This window comes from Kwoniella shandongensis, chromosome 14, assembly GCF_008629635.2.
Source record: "Kwoniella shandongensis chromosome 14, complete sequence".
NCBI classification, from domain to species: domain Eukaryota; kingdom Fungi; phylum Basidiomycota; class Tremellomycetes; order Tremellales; family Cryptococcaceae; genus Kwoniella; species Kwoniella shandongensis.
The window spans coordinates 890,424-917,670 of NC_089300.1; the positions used below are offsets into that span (position 1 = coordinate 890,424).

General features: G+C 50.9%; 10 protein-coding genes across 10 annotated transcripts; 3 read left to right on the top strand and 7 right to left on the bottom strand.

Moving 5' to 3' along the window:
• Nucleotides 1-239: 239 nt before the first annotated feature.
• Nucleotides 240-2,258, bottom strand: CI109_107413 (uncharacterized protein; the record flags this gene model as incomplete). Its single annotated transcript, XM_065968027.1, has 4 exons — nt 240-887; nt 954-1,279; nt 1,335-1,938; nt 1,983-2,258. The coding sequence occupies 4 exons, from the start codon at nt 2,256-2,258 to the stop codon at nt 240-242; spliced, it is 1,854 nt and encodes a 617-aa protein (XP_065824099.1).
• A 1,064-nt stretch (nt 2,259-3,322) lies between these two features.
• CI109_107414 (uncharacterized protein) lies at nt 3,323-5,728 on the top strand (the record flags this gene model as incomplete). The annotated part of the gene is made up of 15 exons (XM_065968028.1): nt 3,323-3,331; nt 3,388-3,492; nt 3,549-3,648; nt 3,709-3,866; nt 3,932-3,942; nt 4,022-4,210; nt 4,266-4,432; nt 4,494-4,651; nt 4,705-4,719; nt 4,811-4,916; nt 4,998-5,095; nt 5,147-5,179; nt 5,241-5,386; nt 5,502-5,616; nt 5,678-5,728. 15 exons carry the CDS (start codon nt 3,323-3,325, stop codon nt 5,726-5,728), a joined length of 1,461 nt encoding a protein of 486 aa, XP_065824100.1.
• Nucleotides 5,729-6,997: 1,269 nt separating this feature from the next.
• Nucleotides 6,998-9,236, bottom strand: CI109_107415 (uncharacterized protein; the record flags this gene model as incomplete). Its single annotated transcript, XM_032005801.1, has 10 exons — nt 6,998-7,133; nt 7,200-7,563; nt 7,624-7,788; nt 7,857-7,949; nt 8,005-8,325; nt 8,396-8,637; nt 8,698-8,800; nt 8,858-8,905; nt 8,957-9,026; nt 9,090-9,236. 10 exons carry the CDS (start codon nt 9,234-9,236, stop codon nt 6,998-7,000), a joined length of 1,689 nt encoding a protein of 562 aa, XP_031859808.1.
• Nucleotides 9,237-10,368: 1,132 nt separating this feature from the next.
• Nucleotides 10,369-13,789, top strand: CI109_107416 (uncharacterized protein; the record flags this gene model as incomplete). The annotated part of the gene is made up of 16 exons (XM_032005800.1): nt 10,369-10,564; nt 10,681-10,799; nt 10,857-11,019; nt 11,070-11,120; nt 11,174-11,184; nt 11,234-11,572; nt 11,625-11,834; nt 11,883-11,950; nt 12,002-12,059; nt 12,108-12,295; nt 12,346-12,537; nt 12,591-12,699; nt 12,757-13,001; nt 13,051-13,099; nt 13,161-13,229; nt 13,280-13,789. 16 exons carry the CDS (start codon nt 10,369-10,371, stop codon nt 13,787-13,789), a joined length of 2,577 nt encoding a protein of 858 aa, XP_031859807.1.
• A 98-nt stretch (nt 13,790-13,887) lies between these two features.
• On the bottom strand, nt 13,888-15,537 carry CI109_107417 (uncharacterized protein; the record flags this gene model as incomplete). The annotated part of the gene is made up of 11 exons (XM_032005799.2): nt 13,888-13,909; nt 13,964-14,019; nt 14,070-14,318; nt 14,379-14,626; nt 14,675-14,808; nt 14,858-14,928; nt 14,983-15,037; nt 15,090-15,102; nt 15,158-15,166; nt 15,220-15,241; nt 15,310-15,537. 11 exons carry the CDS (start codon nt 15,535-15,537, stop codon nt 13,888-13,890), a joined length of 1,107 nt encoding a protein of 368 aa, XP_031859806.2.
• Nucleotides 15,538-15,575: 38 nt separating this feature from the next.
• CI109_107418 (uncharacterized protein) lies at nt 15,576-16,811 on the bottom strand (the record flags this gene model as incomplete). Its single annotated transcript, XM_065968029.1, has 7 exons — nt 15,576-15,632; nt 15,674-15,720; nt 15,848-16,341; nt 16,396-16,471; nt 16,525-16,573; nt 16,638-16,662; nt 16,726-16,811. 7 exons carry the CDS (start codon nt 16,809-16,811, stop codon nt 15,576-15,578), a joined length of 834 nt encoding a protein of 277 aa, XP_065824101.1.
• A 674-nt stretch (nt 16,812-17,485) lies between these two features.
• On the bottom strand, nt 17,486-17,812 carry CI109_107419 (uncharacterized protein; the record flags this gene model as incomplete). Its single annotated transcript, XM_032005798.2, has 1 exon — nt 17,486-17,812. One exon carries the CDS (start codon nt 17,810-17,812, stop codon nt 17,486-17,488), a length of 327 nt encoding a protein of 108 aa, XP_031859805.2.
• Nucleotides 17,813-18,319: 507 nt separating this feature from the next.
• CI109_107420 (uncharacterized protein) lies at nt 18,320-18,723 on the bottom strand (the record flags this gene model as incomplete). Its single annotated transcript, XM_032005797.1, has 3 exons — nt 18,320-18,331; nt 18,406-18,540; nt 18,628-18,723. The coding sequence occupies 3 exons, from the start codon at nt 18,721-18,723 to the stop codon at nt 18,320-18,322; spliced, it is 243 nt and encodes an 80-aa protein (XP_031859804.1).
• Nucleotides 18,724-20,456: 1,733 nt separating this feature from the next.
• CI109_107421 (uncharacterized protein) lies at nt 20,457-23,178 on the top strand (the record flags this gene model as incomplete). Its single annotated transcript, XM_032005796.1, has 17 exons — nt 20,457-20,799; nt 20,852-20,943; nt 20,997-21,113; nt 21,167-21,234; nt 21,285-21,414; nt 21,469-21,541; nt 21,583-21,614; nt 21,665-21,788; nt 21,841-21,915; nt 21,969-21,979; nt 22,043-22,099; nt 22,148-22,270; nt 22,318-22,608; nt 22,656-22,710; nt 22,765-22,819; nt 22,869-23,091; nt 23,143-23,178. The coding sequence occupies 17 exons, from the start codon at nt 20,457-20,459 to the stop codon at nt 23,176-23,178; spliced, it is 1,905 nt and encodes a 634-aa protein (XP_031859803.1).
• A 397-nt stretch (nt 23,179-23,575) lies between these two features.
• Nucleotides 23,576-26,186, bottom strand: CI109_107422 (uncharacterized protein; the record flags this gene model as incomplete). The annotated part of the gene is made up of 2 exons (XM_032005795.2): nt 23,576-26,035; nt 26,109-26,186. 2 exons carry the CDS (start codon nt 26,184-26,186, stop codon nt 23,576-23,578), a joined length of 2,538 nt encoding a protein of 845 aa, XP_031859802.2.
• Between the last annotated feature and the right edge of the window lie 1,061 nt (nt 26,187-27,247).

Below are 27,247 nucleotides of genomic sequence, written 5' to 3' on the forward strand. Positions count from 1 at the left end.
AGGTAAAGTCTTCGGAAGACAAACAGGAAAGGTATTTCGAATTCAGATTGGTCCAAAAGTAGCGCATCTAATGGCTGGGAAATTAGTAGTAGTCAGATGTATTTTCCCAGTTTTAAACATGTATCAGGAATGTCAATGTGCGGTTTGCCATACTTCATTATTCTGCACATCTCCCTGTGTGCCATGGTAGCCTGATGATTCTAGCTTGATCCTCCGAGTCATGTCTCACTCTCACCGCGTTACTCTTGACCCTGCCGTTGTTCCTCCAGCGCTCTTTGCTCCAATGCTCTCCACCATTCCACTCGCCTTTCGTATGCCCTTGCACCCGGACCAGGACTCGCGATGACCCTGATACCCTCTTCCTCCAAGACGACTTCTCCTCCCTCAGACCCTCGTAATTGCTTACGCACCTCCCTACACTCCTCTATCACCTTATCGAAGCTGATCCATTTCCTTTCACCGGTTGCCTGTTCTCGTTCCCAGCCCCATCTGGCTTTGTATGCCACGCCTACACTGCAAGAGTTCCAATCCGCATCTTGCCACTTTCCATCGTGGAACTCAACATTCTTGCAGACCTGCGCAGAAAGTACGTCGGCCATGAGACTGAGGATCGTTCGATTCGCACTAGCTCCACCGGTGGCGTAGACCCGTGAGAGACGAGGGAGAGAAACTTCGACGTTGGGCGAGGAAGGAAGGGCGGGGGTAGAAGAGTCGTCGAGGATGGAGGATGATCGAGAACGGTAATTGAGGAGTTGGGATGAGAGAAGTGCAAGGGCTTCTTGTCGGACATCATCATAGTTCTCGACCCGTCTTGCAGCGGGGACTTCGAAGAGAGTTCCAGCACGTGGGTCGGTAACATATTTGAACACACCATGAGCACCGTCAGGCTGCGTATCGAAATCAATCACGTCAGCAGCGGAACACAAAGAGTAGCAGCGCAACGCAGTACTGACGATGATGTCCGGAAGTAGCCACCAGAATGCAGCGTGACCCGGAAGGTCATAGAGCGACTTGGGTCTGAGCTGTTCGACAGCCTGGTTGAAGGCGTCCCATGACTTGTCGAAGTAAACGTCCCGGACGTGCTGACGTGTGAGCGAACCGTTCTTGTACACCAACATGTTGAAATATCGAAGATGCTCGGCGCCTTCGCGGACACCTTGCTCTTGTACACTGGTGGGACCGATTTGTGCCGGATGGAAGAAGGCATGGTACTCGGAATGAGGGTTGTATTTGCTCGTGGAGACCAGGACGACGTCCGAAGTCCCGAGCGAGATCAAACCTTCACTTTCACGCACTGTCTCCAGTCAGCGCTATCGCAAGAACGGTTCACTCACATGTAAGACTGAGGAAGGTCGCTGGGTTGTCTCCCGTTCCAGGGAACACACAGCATTCCGGGTTGAAGCCATATCTTTCCACAAACCACTTTCCGATGTGTCCCACAACTCTTCCACCATCCGTCTCGACTGTCCCGAGCTTTCTCGCCAGCTCTGCCGCATCAGCTCCTGCTATAGCTTCAAGGACCTTTTCGTTCCATCCTCTTTCCCTCGTGTTCATCGTCCACAAGTTCATACCACACGCATCACTCTCATCGATCCCCTTGATCTCTCCATCCAGACAGAGCAGAGTAGTGATATAACTACTGACGAGACTGATTCTATCCGTTGCTGCGTAAGCTTCTGGCTCAACCCGCTTGAATCTCTTGATCTGAGAGCCTGTGAACCTCTCGTGGGCTTTCGATCCAGTCAAGCGGGCGAGCGCTGAGGGTCCACCCACCGCCGTCTCGAGCTCTCGACATTCTCGTGTGGTGGACGAGTCTTGCCAGTTGGGTATGATGGAACGAGAGAAAGCGTCTTTGAGTTGGGTGTGAAGAGGGGATGATGGTTCAGGTGACGCGAGGAGTCCCGAAGCGGATTTGGACCAGTACACTGATGCGTGTTGCTGTACGTTTATCAGCTCTGTGATCGCGATGAGTGCTGACTCACCTGTCCTGCTGCAGCGACACCACGGATGTCTCCCAATGCCCAGCCGAGTTTCTTCATCCTATCAAAGAGCAGGTCCATCGCCTCAATTGCCATCATGACGGGAGAAAAGACCTGCCCATCTGGGCCGAAGAGAACACCACCCTTGGTGCCGTAGTGGGGCAAGTCGGTGTCAAAATGGACTGCACATTCTGAAATGACGTCGAGTCTGACGGAGAGGAGGGATGCCTTGAGAGATTGGGTGGAAGCGTCCAGACCGAGAAAGAGGGGAGACGACATGGTGTAGAAGTCGAAACTACGACAGGTGTGTAGGAAGAAGAAGAGATCGGTTTGTAGTTGGGGTTCTCAGAGGTATTCTAGTGAGATATGTGATTAACAAACACGATGGTATTTAAAGAGACGAGATGTTGTCTTTTTGGAAAATCGGGTATGCGCTGTTACTGCTATCGCTTGTCACCCATCTCAAAACCCTTCTCCACAACAGCATTTCGATACTGCCCCCCCTCAGCGATCCCACGTGATGCTCGTTGTACCTTGGAATCCGGATGCATGCCCCCCAACGGCGCCGTCAATCAGCTAAAATAGCTCGGAATGGGTGTTGTCGCCCACAGCTGTCACGGAACAACAGGGAACAGCGCCGGTCCGACCATCATGCACCCTGAGGACCCCACATGGAGCAACAAGCTACATGACAATATAGGTTAGGCACACATAAGACTCGCAACAATCTTGGGATGTGATAAAATAGGCTTGTCCTATTCCGGTAATAGATAACGTTGTTGCCTGTCTCTGTTGGTTCCGCGCTGTGCTGATTTGTTTTCTCGGCTGATTATCATCTTCGGCCCATTCTTTCATCTTCCTTCTCCGCTTCATCCATCTCCCGTCAAAAGGCCCATTATGTAAAGCCTGTCAACTCGGCCCTTTTATCTCTCGCCTATCAACTGACATCGAGTATCCCAACCCGCGGCCGTGATGGTACGTACACGTACAGTACCCGTACTCGTACACGTACTCGTACTCTACTATGATCGTCCGTCGTTCCTCTCTTCGGTCCGATAACCGCGCAACATGCCATGCAGAGTGTCTGTTGCCAAAGTTACTTACCGGTCGCCGCGTCCGATATTAACCTTATTTTCTTTTGCCTTGGTACTGACATTCCGTTGCATGTTCCGTGGGTTCGGCAATCTGGAAGAATTCAAAGAACAACTTATCAATATCAATCGTCACTGTCCGTCCACCTCTACCCACCTATAGCACCGATATCACCTCAACAACTTACGTTTTCACCTGACAATTGACCCTCACGCAACTACAACTATATCCCTTTTACAACAACAACGACTATGACTATTGTGAGTCTTACTTTCTCTGCCTTCGGTGAGCGCACATCACTGACAGCTCCTTCAAGACTTCTGGTCTGCCAGCAGACTTCCTCTACGGCTTCGCAACTGCTGCTGCTCAGATAGAAGGAGGTGGTGCCGAGGAGGAGAAGGCTTCCGGTCGAGGAGATTCTGTAAGCAACATCACGTATAAGGTGACGCACCTAGCTCATATGTGCTGTCATCATAGATCTGGGACAGATTCTGCGAGAAGCCTGGAGCTATCGTCGACGGAAGTCATGTCAACAGGACGTGCAACCACTTGGCTTTATACAAGGAGGACATCGCTTGTGAGTTGCAACGTAAAAATACCTTAGCCGTGCGGTAGAATGCAAGCTAAGCTGTCGTAGTGATGAAGTCGCTCGGGGCGAACGCCTATCGATTCTCCATCTCCTGGCCTCGTGTCATCCCTCTCGGTGGCAAGGACGATCCAGTCAACCAGAAGGGACTAGACTTCTACAACAATGTTATCGATGAGTGCTTGAAGAATGGTCTTACACCCTTTGTTGTGAGTTGTCCATGTCGCAAATCAGGAGCTGCCCAAAACAGTATGCTAACTTGTATGACCCGCAGACTCTCTACCAGTATGTTTGCCATCCTATTGTCTCCCTATCGATCAGTGTACCTTCACTACCCTTTCCACCTGCTGACTCTCCACTCCAGCTGGGATCTCCCACTGGCTCTCTTCGACCGATACGGTGGTTGGCTCGACAAAGACTCCGTCGTCCCAGATTACACAAGATATGCCAAACTCTGCTTCGAGACTTTCGGTGACAGAGTGAAGCACTGGTTGACATTCAATGAACCTTGGTGTGTCGCTGTGCTCGGTCATGGTCAAGCAGCCTTCGCACCGTGAGTTGATGCTCTTTCACCTGCACCTGAAAGATGCCCGCTGACGATACACCAGTGGGCACAAGTCGAACACCGAGCCCTGGATCGTCGGACACAGTGTGCTTATCGCTCATGCCAACGCTGCCAAGCTGTACATCAACGAGTTCAAGCCCATACAAGGTGGAAGTATCGGTATCACGTTGAACGGAGACTGGGCTGAGCCCTTCGACGACACACCCGAGAGTGAGTAGTGCGCTAAGCCATATGATGATTACGAGACTGACATTACTTTGTGGTCTTGTAGATATCAAGGCGGCGCAACGCAAGATGGACTTCGCCGTCGGCTGGTTCGCTGACCCGATCTATCTTGGGGCATACCCTCAGTCAATGAAAGAGATCTTGGGAGACAGACTACCGGACTTCACGGACGAGGAGTTGGCGTTACTCAAGGACAGCTCAGAGGTGAGCAGGTTGCGGGTTACCCATTGTTGTTCATTTGCTGACGAACGTCCCAGTTCTACGGATGTAACGTGAGTATCTGTTCTACATATCGCCGGGATCTCTGCACTTGTCCATGTCGTGTGATGTCCATAACACTTATGAATGGTCTCTCAAACCCAGACGTACACAACGAACACTATCAAAGCGATCAGATCCGACGATGAGTTTGCTGGATTCACTACCATGGCGTTTGATAAACCAGATGGCAGCTTCATCGGTCCAAAGTGTGAGTTGCTCCTTGCCTGTTCACCTCTACCGCCGGGCTTGCTGGATTCCTCTGAGACTCATATGCTGACTGCCTATACAGCTGCACTCGGCTGGCTTCGTGACGTCCCCTGGGGTCTTCGAAAGCTTCTCAACTACTTGTACTCCCGATACGAGAAGCCAATATACATGACTGAGAACGTGAGTGTACTCTGGTCATATCAAGGATGCAACCTACTGACTGGACTCTAGGGATGGTGTATCGGCGGAGAAGGCAACTTGAGAGTGGAAGACGCGTGAGTAGAGTTATATTGGTCGTTGTGTCCGTGCTGACCTGATTGTCTAGTATTCGTACGTTTTCAACGAAATGAAATGGCATCGTATTGACGGTTGTATAGACGACGAGGGTCGGGTTCAATTCTACCGAGGCTACACGAACGCTTTGAAAGAGGCAATTGAGATTGATAGATTGGACATTAGATCATACTTTGGGTGAGTTGTGTGTCGTTGTCCATTTTGAGCTGTCGCTGACAAGCTTCATAGATGGTCGTGAGTGAACAATTCTACGACGGTCACGACCTGTGGCATCCTGACTCTTCCCATGCAGATTCTGCGACAACTTCGAATGGGCTTCTGGACTCGGTCCCCGTTTCGGTAGTGTTCATGTCAACTACGAGACTTTCGAGAGAACTCCCAAGGATTCAGCCAAGTTCTTGATGGACGTGAGTGGTCATCGGTATGCAGAAGTATTCGACACTATCGCTAATCTTCACTACGTTACAGTTCTTCAACAAGAATGTTGCTCAACCCAAGTCGACCTCGAATGGTCATTAAGGTGATAGACCTTTCTGCATCGGATGTCCCGATGCTACGCAAGTGTATCGCTCGGAATGTGTCTCAGTGCGCGCAATCAATCTCTTTGGGAATTAGTGTCAATGTGTATATAGGATATGCTATCTCGTCGAATGAAAGTAAAAACTCTGTCCGCCGGTAAATGACGTTTAGTGCAGTCCTTCATTTTTGTGCCGTGGGTCAGACGAGAGCTGGATAGCTTGCAGATCGGATCGGTTGGGACTCCTTGTTGAGCCGACGTGTTTGCGTCCCATCACGAGTACTGGACTTTAAGCGCTATCACCTGAAATACTCTCTACGCTAGGTACTGAATACTGGACAAACGGCAACGACGTGTAAACAGCAACCGCCCATTCTAGTTCTAGGCGTGATCCACTCATTACAGTCATCTCGCACAAGTGTTCGCCACCCAGCGGTTTTTACACTGTAGAGCGCGATTTTCATCCTGACATAAAGGCACATGTATACATTGTACTTCATCAAGTCTGGCATTGGTAGATGGATTGATCCTGCAGAGCTTCTGGCCCACACCCTCCGCATCCCACGATATCAAAGTGGTTGTCAAGCAATGTAGCCAAGTGGCTTGGAGCACCCCCACCCCCAGCCAAAATCCAGAAAAATATAGAACTTTTCCCTTGCAGTCGCGCTCTGACTGTCATAACATCGTCAACGAGCATGAAATAACGCTCAGGGGGCTTGTAAGCCCAATATCTCCCAGCCAGTGGTTTTTGGGGGGTCTTTTATATGCATAAAAGTTAGTATGCTTTGCACCCAAAACTATGATGTACGGTGGTAAAAATGGAAGTGGCGAACACTTGTGCGAGATGACTGTATCAGGCTTCTCACTCGTTTACCAAAGTCCATATTCAATGATCGTCGTGCTTGTTTGAGAGAATTTGTCGAATGATTCTGTGGACTACAGTGCCTTTTGTCTGATTGTTTCCTGCCATCTACAGGTCATCTCGCTCAGTGAGCATTTTGGGAGGCTTCGAATGGTGGGCAATGGCAGGAGCCTATTGCTGTCTGCTGGGACAGATCTCGGACCAAAAGCTGATAATGACACGACCGTGAACTGTCAAAGTAACATTCAAGACTAAGATGCATCCGATCGATATAAAAGCCAAACAAACAAATACGAAAACCACTTCCTACTACCAAACGAGAAGATTCTTCTTTCGCTCTTTCTTTTCACTCGCTTGACACCACCGCCACGCAGAGTTGATCTACGTGAGGAATAAGCCGCAGGCGTATCTACGCCACGACCTTCTCGACAACTCTTCCGTTGTCTTCGATGATGACCTTGTCGACCTTGAGGGAGGCCTTGACAGGGTTGGGCTGGTTGTAAACCCATTCGAGTTGTTCCAAGGTTCGGCCTTGAGACTCGACACTGAGAAGTGAGGATGTGTGTCAGCGAGACCACTCGAGATCCATAGTACGATGTAAACAGACTTACCCGAACAAGTACCAGGCGATTGACTCGATAATATCCCAGCCAACGAAGATGTAAATGTATTTGTAACCGATGTTCCCAAGGGCAATGGGACCGGCGAACTGGTTGATGAAACCCATGGCGTTGACAATGATACCAGAGGCAGCGAGACCCTTAGCTCGCATGGTGGTCTCCAAAGCCTCGGAGGGAATGACACCCTGAAGTGGGGTGTAGGTGAAGGAGAAGATGATGTTGAACATGAAGTAAGCGGCGAGAGCACCTTGGGCGACGGCTTGCGAGATGGCTTGACCAGTGAGTTTTTGTCGAGCTACTTGTTTATCAAGATCGGCTGAAAGACCCGCGTTGATAGCGAGGGTGACCGCGCAGACTGGTGAGTGCGACTTGTCAGCAAAGGTCACAATCAATGGTGTTTTCCAAAGGCACTCACTAAGGGTACCGATGATCAGCACTGGTCGTCGGTTCATTCGATCGGTCAAAGATACAGCCGACAAAGCGCCGATAGCGGAGACGACGGAGTTGAGAAGGTTGTAACCGAGCTGCTTGGAAACACTGGTGATACCCAAGTTGTTGTAAATGACAGTGTTGAAGTAACCTGTGGCATCGACATGAGCTTCTGTGAATTCTGTGACGCAAGATCGATATGAGACGTTGTCAACTTACCCAATCCGTTTCCAGAGAATTGTCCGAAGATACTGATCATGAGCACCTGAGCCATTCTCCATCGGCCGTTCTTGGTCAAGAAGAGGGGCTTGTCTGTATGGAAATCACGTCAGCATAGTTCAAAGCCGAAGACCCCGGTATAACTCACAATCCCACCACCTCTTGTCGATACCGTCGAGCTTGATGTTCTCCCTCATCTCTTCAATTTCCAAGTTCACCAACTTCGAGTGGCTGTTGCCAGAACCGTGGTATTTGACGAGGAACTCTACTGCCTCGTCATCACGACCATTGGCCATGAGGTATCGAGGAGACTCGGGGATGAAAAAGACACCGATCATGGCGATCATGCACGCGAAAGCCTGCAAGATGAGAGGAAGCTGCCAAGAGACGTTCGAGTTGATGTTGTTGCATCCGTAGGTGACCGCAGCGGCAGGGATGGAACCACCGAACCATCCACAGTTGTAGAAACCTGATCAAGGGAATAGAACGTTTTAGTATCTGAACATTTGTGAAGTTGAATGATCCGCCGCGTGACTCACCACTGCATCGTCCTCGCCAGTGAGGAGGAGCGATCTCCATAGCATAAGCGGGAGCAGCGACCGTCATGATAGCGATACCGAAACCGAGGACGAACCGACCGACGACGAATTGAGCGATGGTCTTGGCGGTGGCGCAGATGATCATGCCGAGGATGATGACAATACCACCGGAGAACATGCCCTTACGTCGACCGAATCGATCGGAGAGAACAGCAGCGAAAGGTGCACCGACCATTGCACCGCTGTAAACATCTATGTCAGTTAAATCGAATCTGAATGACTTCGGCGGTGTGTTCACGTACACAGTGTATAAAGAAAAGATGACCGAAACCTTTGTACCGGTAGTTCCACTGTGGAACGTGTTTTGAAAGTGAGGCATCGCGAGCACGGCGGTCATGAGGGATCCTGTGATCGGAATCAGGACGCTGATCTCAGAGTATCTCCAATCCAGGTGAGACTTACCATCGTAACCGTTGGCACAAGCACAGCAGAAAGCAATGAACACCGCGACTACGGTAAGTTAGTACAAGAAGTGTCGTGATGAGATGCGGATCAGCTCACAGTACAAGTGTCTGGACTCTTTGCTCCACTTGGGAATATTACTTTCCTGGATGGCAGCGTATAGCTCGGCCTATACGAGGTCATACCATTAGTATTGTAGTGTGACTTGTTCGTGAGTTCCGACGCGACTTACATTCCTGACCGCTCGGGTTTGAGCACCGTGAGCTGCGGCGGTTTGCGCATCGACCGATGGTAACTGGTCGATATGATCGAGGTGATCGAGGTTCTTCAAGTCTTTCTCGGAGTTCGCACCCGGTGAGGCTAGAGGTACTCGCGACATCTTGATGTTGATAGTCGTTTGTATTGATTAGTTGTGAATGCTTTGACTCTTGGTTCGGAGTCTGTTGATATTTGGTCTGACTACTGAGTAACCGTCTTAGAGCTCCACGATCCACTTGGTCTTTATATCTCACTTTGTCTCGAGTGAACGAGTGCACGAGCGAAAGAGTCGTCGCGACGGAAGTCGTTCTTTCGGGCCGAGGAATTGTTAGTCCACACACACAGTGATGCTCCAGAGCAACACTCCACAGTGTAAGCGGAATGAAACGCGATCAGAGCACTGATGGAGAGGGACGGGGTCGGGGAGGGGGGTGGTGGTAAGTGCGCGGTGATGAAACGGCGATCCGGTTGATTTCACGTTCCTTTTCTCATGTCGGCGGATTTCTCTTTTCTCATATCAGATCTACCTTTTTCAGTCATGTGATTCCATCATGCCACATGAACGGGGGGACACAAGCATGCTCTAGCCACTGTACAACGAGGTGCCTTGATGAGACGATGATGATGAACTTGCATGTGACTCCACGGGGGAAAATCGTTAATAACGGCATATTAAGGACAAAAGAAGCATGAAGAAGAAAAGGGCCGATTAGGATCTACCAATAAAATCCCTGGTGGTTCGAATGAATTCATCTCCGTGTGCCAAGGATAGATGTTGAATGGGACATACATAGCAACACTTGCAAAGCACCTCTGTTGCTATTTCTGTTACTGCTACACGTTGTTCACTGCAAGGCTAATTTCCCTGCGCTGAGCCGATTATCAGTCTGGCACGTCGGCCCTTATCTCGGTAAGCATGCTCTCACTGCAACCACGGAGGAACCAAACAAATGAAAATACCCAGATATACCCAGATATCCGTTGCTCCCCGCCTCCACCGAGCCAAGCAAGATCCGAGCCGAGGACTCCACACAAACGACGGAACCCAAAGTGAATACACATCTCGTCCCACTTGATAACCACTCTCAATCTTCCTTCGGGACTTCGGGATTGGATCGGCTCTTCAATATTTTGATAGCAATCCGGCGTCGTCGTCAACTTTCGGTCTGATTGACATCTTGAACGAACTTTCAAGCAGAGCTCAACCTTATCGGCAACGTCACAAACAAAAATAGCACATCCCCAACGATCTAATGTCCACTTCCCCCATCGCAAAGAGGACAGTCCTCGACCGAGACTGGCAATTCAGCCAAGTCTCGTCTCAGCACTGGCTCGATGTCAAGGAGTCATGGAATCCATGCAAAGTCCCCACGTCAGTCCATTCCGAGCTGAAGAAGTTGGGCAAGATCCCAGATCCGTACAAGGATTTGAATGAATGGGAAGTCCAATGTGAGCTACGGTTGCTCACTCGTCCAGGTCGTACTGCATGCATGCCTTGAGCCATATCATGGCATGGATCTGCTTTTGGTCAAGCCGTATGACACGACAGCTGACACCGTCGACAGGGATACAGGAAGGCGATTGGGTGTTCAAGACCAGCTTCGATATCGATGAGTTCCAGCTGAAACAGGACAACGTCGACTTGTTATTCGATGGTCTAGACACGTACTGCACGATTGTTCTGGTCAGTCGTTCTCACCGATCTCAGATAAGGAGACATGATCACTGATCAGGCCTGTAGAATGGTAGAACTATCGCAACAACCGAGAACATGTTCCTCTCTCACCGTGTTTCGATCAAGGGAGTAGCGCAAGCGAAAGACAACGAGCTCGAACTTCGTTTTGCTAGTCCATGGCACGAAGCTCGTCTGGCTGAGGAGAAAAATGGTGGTCCGAAGCCTCTGTGTGAGTTTAGTACCTTCAACTCCCTGTGACGATGCTTATCTTGCTTGTAGGGAATGGTGCATCGAACAGACTGTATTCTCGTAAAGCGCAATACGGCTGGGGTATGTGTTCTTCATTTCTCTCAGTAATGCTTTGGCTGACCCTTCGACGTCAGGTTGGGATTGGGTACGTTACCAGTCAGATGTATCTCCGTGTGGTGCTGACAACGGTATAGGGACCTATCATTATGACGGTTGGACCTTGGAAGGACATCCATCTCGAGACTTATCCAGCTCGCATCGGTGACGTCCGTATCGACACCACGCTGACCGGATCACAATACAATGTTGCAAGTCTGAACGCCGCGATCGTAATCGCCTCCTCGACTTCGAACGCTTACAAGCTCGATGTCACGCTGAAAGATGCAGCTGGCCATGTCGTCAAATCGGTCTCTGGCCATTCACCACTCGATGCCATGAAATGGGATTTCAAGGATGGTGAGATTGATGGTTGGTACCCTCGAGGGTATGGTGAACAGCCGTTGTATACCCTGGAAATCCAGTTGAAGGACAAAGTGAGTGCTTGTCAATACTTGACGGGGGTATCGCTCACATACTTTCTCGTAGGATGGAGCTCTAGTCGACCAATCAGTCAAACGCGTGGCATTCCGCTCTGCTAAGCTAGTCCAAGAGCCACTCCATGACCAAGAGGGGACCAGCTTTGTCTTCGAGATCAACGGTATTCGTGTGTTCTGTGGTGGTAGTAATTGGATTCCAGCGGACAACTTCCTCACCGAGATCGAGCCTGGACGATACAAGAAATGGGTGGAACTGTTGGTGGGTGCTCTGCTTTGATCATGTCGTATATGAACTGATGTAGAACAGGTCCGAGGCAATCAGAACATGTTGCGAGTATGGGGTGGCGGTGTCTACGAAGCCGACGAGCTATACGAGTGAGTGAGATCTGGGTAGATTGATGACCGGGCTGATCTATACCATCTCAGCGCTTGTGACGAGTATGGAATTCTGGTCTGGCAGGACTTCATGTTTGGCTGTGGCTTGGTAAGTGCACTGTGGTCAGCCTGGCTTCAGCTCATAAAATCTCCGTAGTACCCATCGTACCCTCAACTTAACGACAGCATCAAATCAGAAGCGGAGCAGGCTGTCATTCGACTGCGAGACCACCCATCGGTCGTCATTTTTGCTGGGAACAACGAGGACTACGCTCTGGCTGAATCGATAGGTGTGATGGATTACAACGATAATTCGGGCAACTACATGAACTCGAAATTCCCAGCGTAAGTCAAATGTTTGACACCTGATTGAAGCTGAAGCTGACACTTCGTAGACGACATATTTACGAGGTACTCTTACCTGAAGTTGTGGACAGGTTATCCACAGTCTTCTATCACCGTAGCAGTCCCTACGGTGGCAAGACGTCGGCCGATCAAACGGTTGGTGATATCCATCAATGGAACGTTTGGCACGGTACCCAGGAGCCTTGGAATAACTGGGACAATTTGGCTGGTCGCTTCGTTTCGTGAGTCATATTCAGCTTCAACACAGCGGAAGCAAGCTGACAGTCGTATGTAGCGAGTTCGGAATGCAAGGTTATCCAGACTTGCGCACTGTCAACGAGTGGAGTGATGACAAGAGTCAACTGTTCCCCCAATCAAGGGTTTCCGTTAACCATAACAAGGCTGTGAGTATGGGTTCTTCAGTCTTGTATCGGGACTGACAGACGACGCTTTGTCACTAGGACGGCTTCGAACGTCGTCTCGAGCTTTACCTGATGGAGAACTTCCGACACGCGTTCGACATGCCCAGCTATGTTTACTACACCCAGATCATGCAAGCTGAATGTCTTGGTGCGGCATACCGATTGTGGCGACGCAACTTCAAGGGTCGAGGCAAGGAGTACACATCCGGAGCGTTGGTCTGGCAGATCAATGACTGTTGGCCTTGTGTGTCATGGGCCATTGCAGATTACTATCTTCGACCGAAGTAAGTCATATCCTAGACGATCACAGGGATGTAGGCTGATTCGCCCCAGACCGGCGTTCTTCTCGATCGCTCGTGAACTCCTCCCATACACTGTCGGTGTGAGTAGAAGTACCTGTTCCACATTATTTGTTGCATGTGAGGTTGACCTTTACACGGCAGATCGCACGAAAGGATATCAAGAAGCTCAAAGACAAGACGACTTCTGCGTTCTCCGAGATCCATCAAGAGGTAAGCTTGTTCTTGCGGTGTGAAGACCACATTCGCTGACTTTCGATCAGATGCAACTTTGGGGCTGCAATTCCACCTTGGTCGAGAAGGACGTGCTCGTCGTACTTGAGACATACAATCTCTCCACCGATAAACGAGACAAACAGTCATTCAATGTCAAACTGTCCGCTAACGCATCCACCGAGATCTGGGCAGGCCAAGTCCCAGGTCAGCCGATCCGTACAACCGATGCCCAGGTACCAGAGCCTATAGTCGTTCAAGCACGACTTTACGATCCCACCAAGCCCGATATCGTATTGGCCCGATACTCGAACTGGCCTGAACCTTGGAAATACCTTACATTCCCTGAACCGAACCTCAAGGTCAAGGTCAACGGTGACAAGGTGGAGTTGTCTTCTGAGAAGCCAATCAAGGGTGTGGTTCTAGACGTGGAAGGAGAAGACGCCGAATGGTCAGATCAGGCGTTGGATCTGTTCCCAGGAGACACTCAGGTCGTTCACGCCAAGGGTTTGAACAGGCGCGCAGTCAGTACCAGATACATTGGGGATGGGTCAGCATGAGCGGCAGTCAAGTCCAGAAACAATTGCGATGGGGTGGGCCGACGAAGGAGAAAACATGTACACGATATCATCAGAAATACAAGCATTACATTCGCAGATCACGTCGAGAACAATGTTGCCCTATGAAAACATTAGTTCAGAGAAGCAATTACGCACAATACATGATGAACTTACCAATACTCATCGTCATTCGTTCCCACCGTTTCCTCTGGCATTCCCATAAACTCTTGCTAGATGGGGGATCAGTAACGGAGCAATTATCCAGCTCATATAAGCTCACCAGCTGTACCAAGAAGTCCGGTTGATCATTCGTTCCAAGCACATTGTTCTCGCCCAATCCTTGATCCCGTAACGGTGACCCTGCTCTGGACTCAGTACCAATCGCTCGGAGCGTCCTTCTCACGAAACGAGCCACGTAAGCGGTGGCGGTATTGACCTCGTCACCGCAAACACGAGAATGCGCGACTAATATCCGCTGTAATAGAGTAACAATGAGGGACTTTTGTGTTCGAGTTGCAAGGTGGAACATCTGCGAGAGGGACATGTATAAGCACAACCCTCGTTCGCAGGTCACAATCAAGAAGCACACCTTTCTGAGCAGGACGACTAGTGACGAAGTCATACACGACTCTGTATCCTGCATGATCTCCAAATCCCCATTATCCGCCAGCGTGTCGATCTCATCCACGATCCGCGCCGCATCAGAGAGACATAAATCGATACGAGCCGGATCGCTTGGTCCGATATCGAGATTGTGTCGTTTGAGAATGAGCACAAAATCGAGCGCTGACCACAGCCCGACGTGTTCCTTTTCGTAATCGAAGCCGGGTGGCGGTGCTACACGAGGTGTTAGATTGTCTCAACAATTACGGCCTTCGTGCTTACCATCCTTTCTCCACCATTTCGCCAACAGAGCTTCACATTGAGCGCTCATGCTGTCCAAGGCTGCGTCGAAATAGGAGATTGAACTGATGTTGGTCTCGCATATCGCTCGCCATTGATCCTTTATCTTGCAAAGTCTGGCAACAAAGCGTCAGCAGTGATCGCCTTGACTACCATTCTACTTACTCGATTGACGATGCCAGGTGCATATCCACCGACGGTCCAAGATACAGATGATCTCGGGCCCACGTGTCCGCCTAGATAGTCGTCAGCGTTCGTGTTCCCCTGAGTCTGAATCTTTGTGCACTCACGTCCATTATGTGATTGAGACGTATCGAGACCGGTAAGCCGTACGTTTGACTCAGTCTACATAAATCGGTCAGCGTCTGAGATTATGTCTCTGTGAATGAATGCCTACCCTCTATCGAAGCCTTGATGTGTTGCACCGAAGTCAGTACTGCCATGACACACAGATTCTTTACTCACAGAACAGACCTAAGCGAACAAGTCAGTAAAACGTTCAAGGGCGGTTGAAGAATCCCACTCACACATCCACGTTCTCTCCAAATTCTATATCGTTCGATGAAGTTTCAGCATTTGTCATCTAATTATCATCTCGATGGATACTATCCACTCACCAGTATCTGCCTCGCTGCCATTTCATCCTCAGGCAGAGGCTGTGTTCTTGGCACATGCCAGTACAGTTGATATCCAATCCTAATGGCTATTCCGATCTTCCTCCAAGCTGATGTGTCCGCTGGTGCCTTCCAATACATCAGAATCATGATCGCTTGAACGATACCGACGTCCGCCACTCCGTAAGTTATGGCTCGATCGAGAAGGGTCTGGGCGTGAGAGAGGAGCATGGTGTGTAGATCTCGTCTGCCAAACCGGCTTGAGACGGCTAGGACGGTACTGAATAAGACGGTAGAGGTGGATCGGAGGTACTGCATGGTATGCACTGGGGAATATTAGCTATGTTACTGTATTTGTATGACTTACGTTGACGATCGAGAACCGCCACCAAGTGGTTGAGTCGATCGTGAAACCTGTGGACGTTAGCATGCCTTCAGTTTGTTTGAGAACTCACAGCTGAACCATGCTTTGCGCCTCAACCTCGCTCAAGATCAGAAGACTGACTGAAAGATCAGCAACAATATATAATCGCAAACTCACCAGGATCGTCACGATGAGATGTGCTGATCGCACCGTTACCAGAACGCTCATACCGAGCTGTCGCCGCTGGATAGTTGTGGAAGAACGGACCATTCGGTTCATTGGTTTGTAATGTCCGATCAGCCGGATCGAGGTACTCTGACAGATCCAGATTGGGATTCGTGTTGTTACTTGACGGTCCGTGCTCTGTAGTCGGTTGTGGAGGCTCTACAATTTCCACATGATGGGTTGTTTTTGGGGGGTCCGGATTGTACACCGAAGAGAAAGAGTTGGGAACATACAGATCGACATTGCTTGTCGACCCGTTACGATGCTGTCCATTCATTGATAGTGTGGATTGTGGGGATGTTTGTGGTACGTGTTGATTGTTGGAGACGGCTTCCATCAAAGGGCCTAACTCTGAAGGAACGCTTGTATGTAGATGGGACATCGAGTCAAAGCCGGATCCCGAGGAGTTCATATCCGGTGGCGTGGTGTCGGAAGTCGCGCGGTCACTACATGATACTAGTACTGAGCTTCGTGAGGGTATGCGAGGTGGCTCCACTCACCCCTCTCCATTGGTCCTACGAGGTCTACCTCTTCGTTTATTGACGGCGGGAAGAGTGCATGCTAGACCGTATCGCACTGGAAGAGCATGTCAACGACTGTTAATATAGCGAAAGGGTTGCAGCACTCACGACATCGTGTACATGCATATTCCATTCCATGGCCTCTAATGCATCTCACCTGTGTAGAGATCAGTCTGTGCGATCACTTCGATCACCTCTTTCTTCATCGAAAGCGAACCCACTTTTGTCGCTCGACATGCCGCGCAGCTGAAGCAACAGTCCGTCCAGGGTTAGACCATTATATTAACCGGTAAACCAGAACAAACTCACGCTAACTTTGATCTGGTTGAACCTGAAGCCAATCTCTCGACGCCAATGGAGGAAGTGGCCGACGATATCTCTGAGACAGGGAGCATGGTAGGCCCTTTTGTGAAATAGCTATGCGGTATGAACAGAGGTATATGTAGGGTGAGAGTAAGATGAACATCAACAATGCCAGAGAAGGATGCTATGAGTTGAATGTTCCTTCCCCTCCTTCCCGGCCCCACACTCGGCCCGTTTTGGGAATACAAAACGATGCGGGGCAAACTCCGCAGACTGCGTAAACATGTGGCACATTACGTAAATAATTTATGAGATCGGCGCCCAAGTGTATCTTGTACGTGGGGATGGGCACATAGGAATCAGTCCTCTCCCAGTAACAACGGGAGTTGAGAAGGTAGTAGAAAACGGACCAGCCCGACAAGGCCCAGACCAGCTGAGATGTGATGGAGAGAAGCAGTGGAGACTGAACATGTTGTGGACATTCACGAACGTGCGCCACAAGACGTCGCATAGGTCACTCGCTATCCTGTTGTTCGGCCGCAGACACCGGTGTACGTTAGTCTCGCAGCCTTCGCTACGATTAGACTACATCACAGCTCCCAACTCTTGGGGTTGCTCCGGATCGCAATGACAATTCTGTTCATAGTGGTTACACATCCCAGCGCTTCATGATAATTGGCTACACGTCTTCCTGCGTTGGCTAAACGCGCAATTGATGATCAGCAAATAGGCCGCGCCGCATGCATCAGTCTCACTCACAAGGGGATTAGTTCCTCGCTGCAGAGTCCGATGAACCAGTGTTCAATCCCTTCTTCGCTTGTGACGCCTCTCCCTTGGGTACCTCGGGATCTGCCAGTCCACTCTTCTCCGTAGGACCGCCGCTACCACCGAGACTCTGTCCACCTTGTGCTGATCCACCGTGTTCGCTGTCCGACTTGCCGGTTCCTTGCTTGTCTCGAGAGATGTTCGCGGTATCTGCGTTCGCGTTAGGAGAGCTGGTAGGGTTGGCGGGGAATCGAGAAGGAGTGAACGAAGAGAAGGGTCTTGCGTGAGTAAGGGCTGAAGAGCGGAGGAAGGTTCTTGTGGACATCATGGTGTGGTCTTGTATGGTTTGGATGAATTGCAAACGATAGAGGAGCAATCACTTTGAATTGTAGCATGAGTGATGCTCAATACAGCGTCGTGATCGTTCATCGATGGTTATTCATGACGTCAGTCAACGACACCACGCCGGCTTCGCGTCATAACCGGGGAACCACGACTGTTCATCATCGCTACATCATTCATTCCCACAAAGATCAACCAAAGGTTGACTCTGACTCATATTCAAGGATGATAGATCACCGGAGACGTTGCGGCGGCATGCTGTGCTGTAACAGCACGCCTTCAGTGTAGCATGCCAAGTGGAGTAACATTCAACAAGTGTCTCGTTCCCAGCATCTGGGCCATACTGGCTCTTAGATTGTGATCATCAAATAATCGTCCGCGCACAAGGGGCGTTGAACAAAGGTGTACAACAACAGGACAAGTTACTTCGTATTCATCATGCTTCATACACTACATACTACTTCTCTTCTGATTTCATGCACTCATCGACGGCTTAAACCTTTCTCTGCGGGTGGAAACTGTCAGCTCAGACACTTGTAAATAGCAAGAGGTGTCAAGGGGTAAAGCGCTATCACTCACAGAGGTGTCGTGGATGGCATCGGGAAGAGCTCGCTCGAGGGACTCGGGGACAGCCTTCTGGATAGCCTCGGGGACGATGGAGGCACCGGTGGCGTGAGAGACGTGGGCGTTCTGGTTGGGGTCGGTGTTGTGGACCTAACGAGCGAAGATGAGATTATAAGCATCTGATATAGGGGACATGTATGGACGATGGAGACGAAAACCAGTAAAATTATCACTCACAGAGTTGGGGAGAGACTCCTCAACGCCCCTGGGGACGGCCTCCTGCACCTTGGTGGGGACGGCGGACTGGGTCTGGGAGTCGACGGCGTGAGACATTGTGTTTGGTTGGTTGATTGGTGGTTTGGGTGGTGGGTTGAGTGTAGTTGATTGAGTTGTATGATATTGTGGGAACACAGTCGACAACGCACTCTTTATATATACATGCTTCCCCTCATCGGGCATCGGCTTACTGAAGAATCGATGGTGTATTGTGCCATCATTTGAGAGTATGACAAAGGGTATGACGAGCTTTTTGCTAACAACGATTGCGCGGCCTGACTTTGCTCATCGCCCAATGCTTCCCTCGATCGATCTGATACCTGCAAGTTCGACATATCACGAACACTGCGGTTTGCGATACCCGCAAACGCACTCGCATGCTGAGTTAGTATTGGGGTCTTGATCGCCAAGCTCTGATCTGTGCCTGAAAGAACGTTGCGATCGGATCGTATCATAGTCGAGATTTATCATGCCGACGGCTATGGAACGCGCAAGCTACGGCTTGATGTCCCTGAAAGTCAAGCATTCTGACGTATACTTGAGCTGGAGAACCGTTGAGTGGAGCTTGGTCGCGGGGAGCTTGCGAATGCGTTGAGAGCAGTCGCGTGGAGAGTGTTGATCCCATCGTGGTTGTATTTTCAACTGTACAAATCAAGTTGAAAAGTTGAAAGATGCCACCTGTTACCCGCGGGGTATATTACTTGACGTCTCCTCCAAAGCGCAAATCACTTCGTTTATCATAGGGTTCGTTCTGCACCACATCGTGACGGTCCTAGGAAGTGTGGGTTCGGCGAAACTTAGCTTAAGCATCCTCCTCAGACAAAAGAATATGGTCAGGTGCATTCCAAAGTGTTATGGTTGTAATCAGTCACCATGTTCCCACGGAGCTTGAGCTCAACGCGGGGTACCCATGTTGAAGTGGGGTGTTTGAAGTGCTCCAGACTGCTCTGGATCTCGGTTGAAGAAGCTCATACATCCTGATTGGTAATGCCGAAAGGCCGCCTTTAGGATTCAATCTGGAGAGGAGTCTGGGCTAATGACCTTTGCAAACGGAGCGAGGCGTTGTTTGAAGATCTGCTTGCGGACCGTACATAATGTACGAGAAGAACTTCAGCGTTCGTGAGACTAAGGGAGCCGTATTCGCCTGCGGAAAGACCGGGAAGTTATACCACGCTGAAGTCGCATGCTACCCTTAGTGAGAGGATTCCGATCTCGCGCCGCAGACGTATGTGATCCGGAACACGGGACAACATTAAAGAATCACTGTGGTATCTGAGGATGGCTTGCATACACATTGTAACGAAACGCACCGAAGAACCGAGACGAGACAACACAAATTACAAGCCACAGCGTATCCCTACTTCCAAAGGTAGTAAGAATTCATCTCGCCGATATGCCTGACGATCTAGTCGATCGTATCCAAAGGCTGCTCTTCATACAGGAAGTTCCCAAGAACAGGCATAAAACTTGCTTTCGGACTTACGCATACCAAAAACACTGTACCCTTGACGCCACGCGCGCACAGAATGCATTCACACATGTCATACCTGTCACCAGCATTCCATCTTTGCCCTGAATGATCAGCACACGACGCTCATTCCAAGGACGCAAGAGGCAACTGGGATGAAGATCGCGTAACAGCGGGCCGATCAAAAACAACAAAGGGACATTTCGAGTTACTAACCGACGCCAAGTTTTGTTCTCATATACTTACATATGTTGACAGGAGTTTGACAAACAACCACATATCTTTCACGCCCATTGCACTGGAAAGCGACATCGAAACCATTATGACAGCGACAATGAACAGGTCTGCACAGTCTTCCACATCGACCCCGGTATCTACGCATACGCATCTGTCCTCGCAAACATCACTTTCTACTCCAGGGAGCGAAGCTACAGATGAAGTGTGGGATCTGCTCGATGCCTTGGGTCGCATGGGCAGCGGAGAGGTCAGACCACCTGATGGGGAGGAGATGACATCGATAGAGCAAGCCTTGGCCTTTGATCCTGTGCTCGAGTCCCCAAGCTCGTCGTATGATGGGGCACAGTTCGAAGACATCCCACATTTCCCACCATTAGCAGACCATGGTGCTGTCAATGGTGTTTCAACACAGCAGTCAAGGACAAGTGGTGGGTGACCTACCCCTACGTCACATACTGTATGCTGATGCAATGCACACAGAGCCGATATCCGAGGGTGTGAGCCAGAATGAAGAGCAAGGGTTGTTGGAGTTGGCAAATGTAGATCGGTTCGAGCAACTCCTGAAAACTCAGGTAAGCCGGCTTTATGAATGGATGTATGGGCATACACTCATGACAGACGGTAGATGGGCTTGGTTCGTTTCGAACAATGGGTGGACGATCAAGGCATGCCGGGGTCAAAACAGTTGTTGAGATATTACAAGGATATTCGGGCCTCGGTCGCATTGGTCGATGAAGTCAAGGTAAGCGGCTTGCCCGTTTGGTCTCACGCTTCGAAGAGCTTATCGAGGCGCAGGCTGTTGGTGCTGGGCTTGACAAGGTGTACTTTGGCCGACAAGACGAGTCTCTCGATGCTTTCAGCTCGTGAGTGGACGTCATCCTTCATTGGATACGGCGCTGATTGGGTATCGCAGTCTGAGCTTCAAGCCGCAAGATTGTCTACCGGCACTCTCCTCAGCATCATTAGGAATGCACTCGGCCCAAACTGCGGTGACTCAGAAGCTTTATGCCTTGGAATTCAAGCGGTTCATTGCGGGTAGATTGGTAAGTGCTCGCTGTCCTGAGGTGTTCATTATGTGCGGCTGATTTTCTTTTCAGACGGAACAGGCGAAAGCTCGTCTCAGGTTCGTGCCAGAACACGATAAGAGAGGGGATCTGGGAGAGGTGTTCTGTAAGTTGTAGTGGATCCGTTCGTTGCTTACGGCGGTATAGGTATTGCCGATCCTCGTTTGCCTGATCAACCAGTGAGTTGACTGAGTGAGATCTATGAGCAGAAAGACTGACGGTAGAACAGCTCGTCCTCATCTCCGATGGGTTCTGTCGATTGTCCGAATACCCTCGAAATCTGTTGATTGGTCGAAACTGTCGATTCTTGCAAGGACCAGAGACAGACAAGGCCACAGTACAGGGCTTGCGAGGTACGTCGGGTCTAGATCTCGTGACATAGGATGATCTGACGTACATACTCAGCCGCTATCGAGGCCGGCCAGGATCATTGCTGCTTGTTGCTGAACTACACGAGGACCGGCAGACCTTTCTGGAACTGTGAGTAGGGTTGGCGAGGACGCGAAGACCGAAAGCTAATTATGCGTACGCAGTGTTGAACATGGTTCGTACTAGGCAGGATGTCTCTTGTGGGACGCAGGGGAACAAGCTGATGCTCGTCCATTAGATTCAACTTAGAAATGCCAGTGGTGCAGTGGAGTATCTTCTCGGTGCTCAGATTGATGTGAGAATAGCGTGATTGCCGTCGTCGACAACGCTGACAACTCTCCAGGTCACGAAAGCGATGTCGGGCAGGAAGCCATTTGAGACTTTACAAGACCTCGCAAAGCCTGCGAAGGGCAAGGGGGAAGACGCTGCGGTCGAACTTGCGTTCAGTCCAGAGCTCGTCAAGAGTGTTAGTCCAGTAATGGAACCACCGTATCACGGCTGACTGCTCCTCAGGCCGACACCGAGCTGGAAAGACCCTCGGCTTTGCGTCAAATCTCTCAACTATCTTCACCGTTGCTTGACAAGAAGGTCACCAGCGTCGCTTATCAAGGCCCTCCGGCCAGTTCCGACCGACGAGGATCTATGCCGAGTAGCCCGACTATGAAAACGTCAAAGTGGCTTTCGAAGCTTGTAAAGACCAGCCCAACCCAGGTGTCAGCGCCGAAGTTCTCCTCTGAGACACCGGTGCATATTCGCGATCGAATCTCAACCTTCTCAGCGGCACATTCGAAACTGATCATATTTGTGAGTGTGCGAGATTGGAAAGGAAACGGTAGACTGACGCCGTTTAGGATGCCAAATGTGGTCTCATCCAATACGTCACCCCGTCTCTACTGTCTTATCTCCGTAAGTACAGCCTGCTTCGTGATTTGACTACGACTGACCTGATATGTACCATAGGCTATCCCATCCGGTCACACAAGGACCGTTTGTCGTCTCGCTTGCTACGAATGGAGTAGGTCAACCTCATTATAAATTAGGGCGATGCTGACTTTGGGTGACAGTATATCCGATGTATTGACCGGTGCAAGCATCGCCGAGACCGACTCGATCAAGTCTACCATCCGCAATGTCGTATCCAACCAGACTACGCACTCAATATTCGCCGGACTGCTTGCGTTACAAGGCGGCGACGAGCCCAACGACTTTGTGGAGGTTCAAACTGCAAACGGAACGAAGCACGCGAGAATCAGTCTGTTGCATTTCACACCGGTCAAGGATGGCAGGGTGAGTTGTATTGTGCTTGCAGAGAGACCATTCGCTGACTCGTTGGTACAGGATAAAGCGCAGATGTACGTTGTCGTGGTCGGGTGAGGTCGCGGACTGTTTAGACTGTTGTATAGTATACTTGTTATGTATCGATATTGCCTCCCGACATATTTGTCGCATTCGACGTATGTAGATCCACATGCGGCACGGTCCAGCAAAACAGCAATCAGGCCCAGCGTTCACCTCGAACAACGAAATTGCGCCTCTCATTGTGGCATGGGTGCTCCGCTCCACAACCAAGACGCGCAGGCAAAAAGTCAAGCAAACAGCAATCAAATCTGTCTTAAACTACTGGACACACGCGGCGGTCATCAATACTCTGATGCATGACAATTTGGACCTGGCAAACCTTGGTTATTCAAATTATACTGTTAAGCTGTCTGCTGCACGTATGCTGGCTGCTTTTCTTTTCCGATTCTTCTTAATTCTACTTGTCTCGCACCTAGATTCCACCAGTGCCCGGCGCAACTCCACCCTTCTTGCTGCCCTTCCTGATATCGGCTCGCAATATACCACGACCGAATGTACCGAAGAAGACTCGACCGTACACTCGAGGGTCACCTTGGATGACGGAGGGACCGCCGTACTGGTGAGCATCGTCGTTGATACGGGTCCAGTTGGCACCGTTGTCGTCGGACCGGTAGAGTCCGGTCTTGCCGCCGCTCTCGACTGTTCCCCAGATGAAAAGCGCAGGAGTCTTCTTGCCAGGAGCCGCTTTGCCGACAGTGAAAAGGGCAGCTGTGATGTTATCGCCGGTGACTTTCTTCCAAGATGATCCAAAGTTGCTCGAATAGTAGATACCACGTTCGGCGAGGTTGAGATAGACGTGACCGGCTCGCTTGAAGTCGACAATGGGCTTTGCACCTTCGCCTGAAGGGAGGCCAATCTCGGTACCAGGCTTCGAGCTGTATGTACGACCACCGTCGGTACTGAGATACCAGACTCCATCGGTGTAGCTGTAGAAGGTGGCGTCTTGTACTCGGTCCGTGGTGATGTTGGGTGTTTGAACGGTGAGACCAGTAGGCGAGTTCCAGTTCTTGCCTTGGTCAGACGAGTAGTATGGACCTGAGACGTTGCTGGTGGGGAGGAATCGGTTGAGCCAGTTACCGGCTGACCAAACAATGCAGCTAGCAGATGCGTCCACAGCTATGGTACCCGCGGTGAAGGTGCTTGAGGAGTTCATGGGAGGGATACAAGTCGCCAAAGGCTCCCAGTCATGCCCACCGTCGGTGGAAATAGCACCAAAGTGACAGCCAGTCTCAGGAGTGTTGTTCAAGTGACTCTGCCCGATTCGGACGATGTACTCAGGGTGATGTCCAGCCCAGTCGAGACCGTCAAGGTTCGAAGCGACGGGAAGTGAGAACATGGGTTGCGGCGTGTCGAGATCGAAATGCGCGTACCCGTTGATGTCGCCGAGACCAGACAACAGGTGAACGCCGTCAGTCGGGGAACTCAACTCGAGACAGGCAGTCATTTCGATACCTTGAGCTTTGATGTACCAGTCGGCGGCTTTCGATTCCTCTGCGGTCGACAGGATGTTGTCCGAGGCCCAGATGGTAGCACCGGTTCCGTACATGACCTTTTCAGAGTCCCAAGGAGACATGAGAAGCGCAGTCTCCCACCAGCCGAACTTGGTGAGTCCTTGGATTGGGGACGGTGCACCGTAACCGCCCCATCCTGGAGAGTTGTCGAAGCTCAACCAGGGAACCGGGGTACCGTTCTTGAGAGCTGCTTGTTCGATCGAGTGACCCCAGTAGCCTCCCGATGCCTCAACATTTGGCGTTGACAGCTGGGCGACATCCTTCCAGCTCTTGCCACCGTCACGAGAGACGTACAGACTGTCGATGGCGGGTCCAGGATCCCTATCGAGTGAGGTGATGACAAGGGTGTTGGAGTCTGTAGCAGAGACACTGACACCGCAGTACCCTCCGTTGGGGAATGCTTGAGGTTCGAAGGGTGGAGGACTGGAGTTGTTGGCGTTGGGTGTGATGTTCTGCCATTCTTGGGTGTTCGTGTTGTAGCTGTAGACAGCACCGTACGTGACTCCGTATGGACCAGGGTAATCGCCGTACGTGATGTAGAAGACACCTTCGGAAGATAAGACGGCTTTCATCGGTTGAGGCGCGGTACTTTGAGGTCCGGTAGTGTTCGCCGGAACGGTAACCTCCCAGGTGCTCGGCTGGTTGGGGACAGGAGACCACGACGCACCGCCATCCGTCGAGTGAAACAAACCCTCAGGAGCGGTGGCACCAGCGTAGATCGTGCCGTTCTTCTTGGGGTCGAAGATGACAAAGACAATACCAATGGTGTTCGCGAAGGCGTTGGGGATGGAGGTCACGTTTGACCAAGTCTTGGCCCGATCGTCACTCTTCCACAATCCAGCGGTACGAGTCCCCATCCAGATCTCGTCCGAGTTGAACGGGTTGACAGCAAGACGCTCACCGTTGTTTCGACCGAGGTCGTTCGCACCCATGGGGAAGGGAGCGGGGTGGATGTCGAAAGTCTCTCCATAGTCAGAAGAGACGAAAAACGCAGAGTTGTTCGAGGTGATATATCGACCTTGAGCGAGGTAGAGTCGTTCGGGATGATTGGGGTCGAGAGCGAAACTTTCCGTACCAAAGAGGTTGACGTCCGCCTCGGAGATGAAGTCGGTCAAGGGTATCCACTTGTCCAAAGTCTGGTTCCATCGGTACGTGCTGCCGATGTCGGTTCTGGTGTACATGAGGTTCTCCTCGGCGGGATGGGCGATGAATCCGGTAATGTAACCTCCGCCTGTGATGGCGACCGAATTGAACTCGTAACCTGTGTTGGCCGCCGGCGCGGCACGGACCAACGCTGCCAGGGCCAGTGTGAGTCCTACGTAGAAGGACATTTTGAGATCGGTGCTTGTCGGTTGTGGGCACTGTCACTTCTGCGAGGATCATCACCCATATATACAGAATTTCTCTGACACCCTCGACCCCATCACTACATACCCGATCGGCATCTTCGGGCCCCCCGGGGTTCGGCTCTTTGCAAACGACGCTAGTCGGCTTAATTAACGACGCCGACATGACGTTTCTTGGCGAGTGCACATGTGGGGAGGTCTGCATCCACTCGAACGGTATTGGAACCGTTACTGGAACGGGTACTGAGATACCATCTGATTGCGCCCTTTGGCGCGCGCTTGACCTGAGCAGTGTGTCAATCATACCCCTCTCGGAGATGGAAAGACAGGAATACAGTGGTGCCTGTCGGCGCCCCAACGATGTCGTTCGGCGACTTTCATTCGGCGTCTCTGAACCGATAAGATTAGCAGGCATGTCGTGATGAATTGGGATCTGGGTGGGTGTCGCGCAACCTAGCCTCTAAGTCTGCGGAGATGACCTTGCGCTCCTGGAAATGACAATGTGGATGTCTAAATGGCCGATCGGCCTCATGCGATGGGTCCATCCCGTAACTCTGACTACGGTACAACGGATCGAGGGTGGGCTGCTTGAGGTGTCTCGAACGGCCACTGAGTTTCAAGGCACAGCGTGACATGTCGATGCCCCAACTGATCTTCGGGCGACGAAACAGGTGGAGTTGATCGTAACCCAAGTCTCATCTGTACGTCGACGTATTATGTGAGAAAGCGCGAAACATTGCGCATTATTGCGGCAGCGTCTCTGGAAAGCAGGACACCTTCCGATTGCGTCTGACAGTAGTCAGCCTGCGCCAATGGTGTCACCGCAAGGACTCATTATGAACGGTTTACAACGGCTGAGAGGGAAGAAAGCGTGAGTTGTTCTCTGCTACGAGGATTTGAGCAGAAGTGTGGCCGCACTGTATCACACGTTGTAGCACTCCACCGTAGGTCTCTTAGTAGGCCTAGCGTGGTACCACCGAGATTCGTCGGAGAAGGGGCTAACCGTCCGGTTCTCGTTCGACCGCTCTTGCGTTATCACTTCGTTCGAGGGTTAGGGGGTTAGGGGTTAGGGGGTTAGGGGGTTAGGGGGTTAGGGGTTAGGGGGTTAGGGGTTAGGGGTTAGGGGTTAGGGGGTTAGGGGGTTAGGGGTTAGGGGGTTAGGGGGTTAGGGGGTTAGGGGGTTAGGGGTTAGGGGGTTAGGGTTAGGGGGTTAGGGGTTAGGGGGTT